This window comes from Oryza sativa, chromosome 6 (genome assembly GCF_034140825.1).
Source record: "Oryza sativa Japonica Group chromosome 6, ASM3414082v1".
Taxonomy (NCBI): Eukaryota; Viridiplantae; Streptophyta; class Magnoliopsida; order Poales; family Poaceae; genus Oryza; species Oryza sativa.
In genome coordinates this window covers 12,935,727-12,938,324 of record NC_089040.1, presented here as the reverse complement: position 1 = coordinate 12,938,324, position 2,598 = coordinate 12,935,727, and the positions used below count along the sequence as shown (strand labels likewise).

Sequence of the window (2,598 nt, the reverse complement as noted above, 5' to 3'; positions counted from 1 at the left end):
AACATCACTAGTCATTAATTTCTTCGTGACTTTGATATGAGTTTAATTTGCTGTAAATTTTTATGCGGGCCATGAAAAAGTACATTTTGCCCACACTGTTGGTCCCTTCATCAACATCGTATTATCGTGTCACTTTCTCTCTGTCCTGTTCTCAACAGAGAGGACATATGTACGTCATGGTCATGAGCCCCCTGCTGCGCACAATCACCTCCTGCGATTCGTTTTGGAGGCATGTGCAGTTAGTTTTCAACTGCGTGCATGAGATCGTTCAGTAAGGAGCAAATGCTAACCAATACTAAAATTTGAGCTAATTTTGGGTATTTGAAATCTTGGTGTTCCACATTTCACATTTTTATTTTACAACTAATTACAAGTTGCAACAAGCTCACCACTCAGCACAAGCATATTTACAAAATGCGATAATCATACAATATTAAGTCATTGACTAATAAGACAACATATGTAGAAACTTAGATCCAATTACGTTAATTAATCATCTCAAATGGAGATGTGGGATAAGGAGGAGCTTCTCCTTGCGGTGCACAGCCACCCCGAACGTCTCGGTCATATCAATACCTCCCTTCGCCGCCTGATCTGCTGGTAGCTCCCAGTCAAAGCGGTACACCAAATTTGCTAGCATGATCTCGATGGTGGCAATTGCAAAGTTTATACCTGGGCAGATCCTCCGCCCGCTCCCGAATGGCAAGAAATGGAAATTGTTCCCGTTGTAGTCACCTAATGTGTTAACGATGAATCGCTCCGGTATGAACTCGTCGGCGTTCTCCCAATAGTTTGAGTCCCTGGCCAAAGCCCATACATTGACTATGACACGAGTACCAGAGGGTATTGTGTAGCCATTGATATTACAATCAGATATGGAAAGATGCGGCATTAGAAGTGGTGCTGGAGGGTGTAGCCGAAGTGTCTCCTTGATGACCGCCTTTAGGTAGGGCATACAACCTAGTTGCTCTTCAGTAACTATGTCTTGCCCCTTTGGCATCACTCTTCTCACCTCGGCCTGCAGCTTTCCCATTACATGGGGCTTCTGCATCAGCTCAGCCATGGCGTATTCTAGCTCGATGAATGACGTGTCCATGCCAGCCATGAGCATGGCCGCCAAGTTTGCCTTGATGTTATCTTTAGTTAGGCCATATTCGTGCTGAATAGAGAGTAGGACATCGATGAAACCTGCTTCCTCATCGTAGTGGTTGAGCATCGAGGAAGACCTGATATGCTTGGTAGTATGGTCGTCAATGAGCTTTTCTAGCAGCTGGTCCCATCTCTTGTTGATGTTGTGTGCTTTGGCGCATGACAGTAGCAATCTCCTAACTGCGGCCAGCCTTGTAAAGCTAGGAAAGTAGTCCTCAATGTTGAAGCCACCAAGTAGCGATGTGTTTACCTTGACCAGCTCCCGAAGTAGTTGATTCCAACCTTCTTTCAGGGAGAACTTGCCACACACTGCGTGACACACTATGTTATTGGAGTAGCAACTTAACATCTCGGTCAGGTCCACTACCACATGTTTGGACGCCGCCTCAGTGATCCTGGCCATTACTATCCTCACCTCCCGTTGTCGTGCCGACACATAGGAGCGCACCTTCTTCATAGTCAAGAGATGTGTGGTGGTGATCTTCTTGATTTGCCGCCAATACTCGTTGTACGGGGAGAAGCCGACATCTGTTGCACCGTAAAAGAGGATGTTGGCTATAGGAGAGTAGGGCCGTGATGCGAATATGTCATCGTGCGTGTGTAGGATGGATTGTGCCACACGAGAGGATGACACCACTAGGGTTGGCACGGCGCCGAGGTGGAGGAGCATCATGTCAGGGCTATGCTTAGTGGCAAGGTCGCGGAGGGAGATGTGGGGCAAGGAGCCGATGAGGTGCAGGTGACCGATCACCGGAAGCCTGCCAGGTACCGAGGGGAGCTTGTCGAGTAGCTTGGCGCCGGACCTTGTGACATAGCAGCGCATAACAAGTAGGACAAGGAGAGGGAACAACAAGGACGTCATGAGCACGAGAGAGTACCACGCCATGGTGCCGGCCTGTGGAGGAGCTCCCAGCGATTCGTGGCCGTGCTCATGGCTGATCAGGCCATCAAGGAGGAAGGCTGCTAGCATTTGGGCCATTCAATATTGCTGCGCCTGCGCAATTAGTGGCCTTCGAAGAGCAAGCAAGCTAGCTAGGTAGATGAATCGAGGAATGAATTTTGAGTGGGAGCATTCCTTGTGGGTGGTTTCATTATTGATCTATAGAGGAAGAAGACTGTGGGGATCGACTGACGTGTCCTGTACTTAATTAAAGTAAAAATGACCGACGTACTCCTCTGTTAAAGTATGGTTTTGTTTCGAAGATACGATGCCCTATATACATAATTTTGTTCTGGGTGGCACTGAAACTTCTGTTTTTTTTTAAAAAAAAGGAACGTGAAACTTGTTTTGCAGGGAAACACTGACAATGACATGCCATCTGCTCTTTTATCTCTTGGACCGTTCGTAGCACCCATGGCTGGATTTTTTTTCAATTTTTGTTCCTTGTAAAAAATTATTTTAGAAATAGACCCCTGAAAAACTTACTCACTCTGTCCTGAAATATAACA

General features: G+C 46.7%; 1 protein-coding gene across 1 annotated transcript; it reads right to left on the bottom strand.

The window, feature by feature from the left end:
• Positions 1-333: 333 nt before the first annotated feature.
• On the bottom strand, positions 334-2,292 carry LOC4340907 (indole-2-monooxygenase). The gene has a single exon (XM_015786814.3). The coding sequence runs from the start codon at positions 2,126-2,128 to the stop codon at positions 494-496; it is 1,635 nt and encodes a 544-aa protein (XP_015642300.2). The 5' UTR covers positions 2,129-2,292; the 3' UTR covers positions 334-493.
• Between the last annotated feature and the right edge of the window lie 306 nt (positions 2,293-2,598).

Coding starts and splice junctions, on each gene's coding strand:
- LOC4340907 (XM_015786814.3), bottom strand. CDS start 2,128: ATGGCCCAAATGCTAGCAGCCTTCCTCCTTGATGGCCTGATCAGCCAT.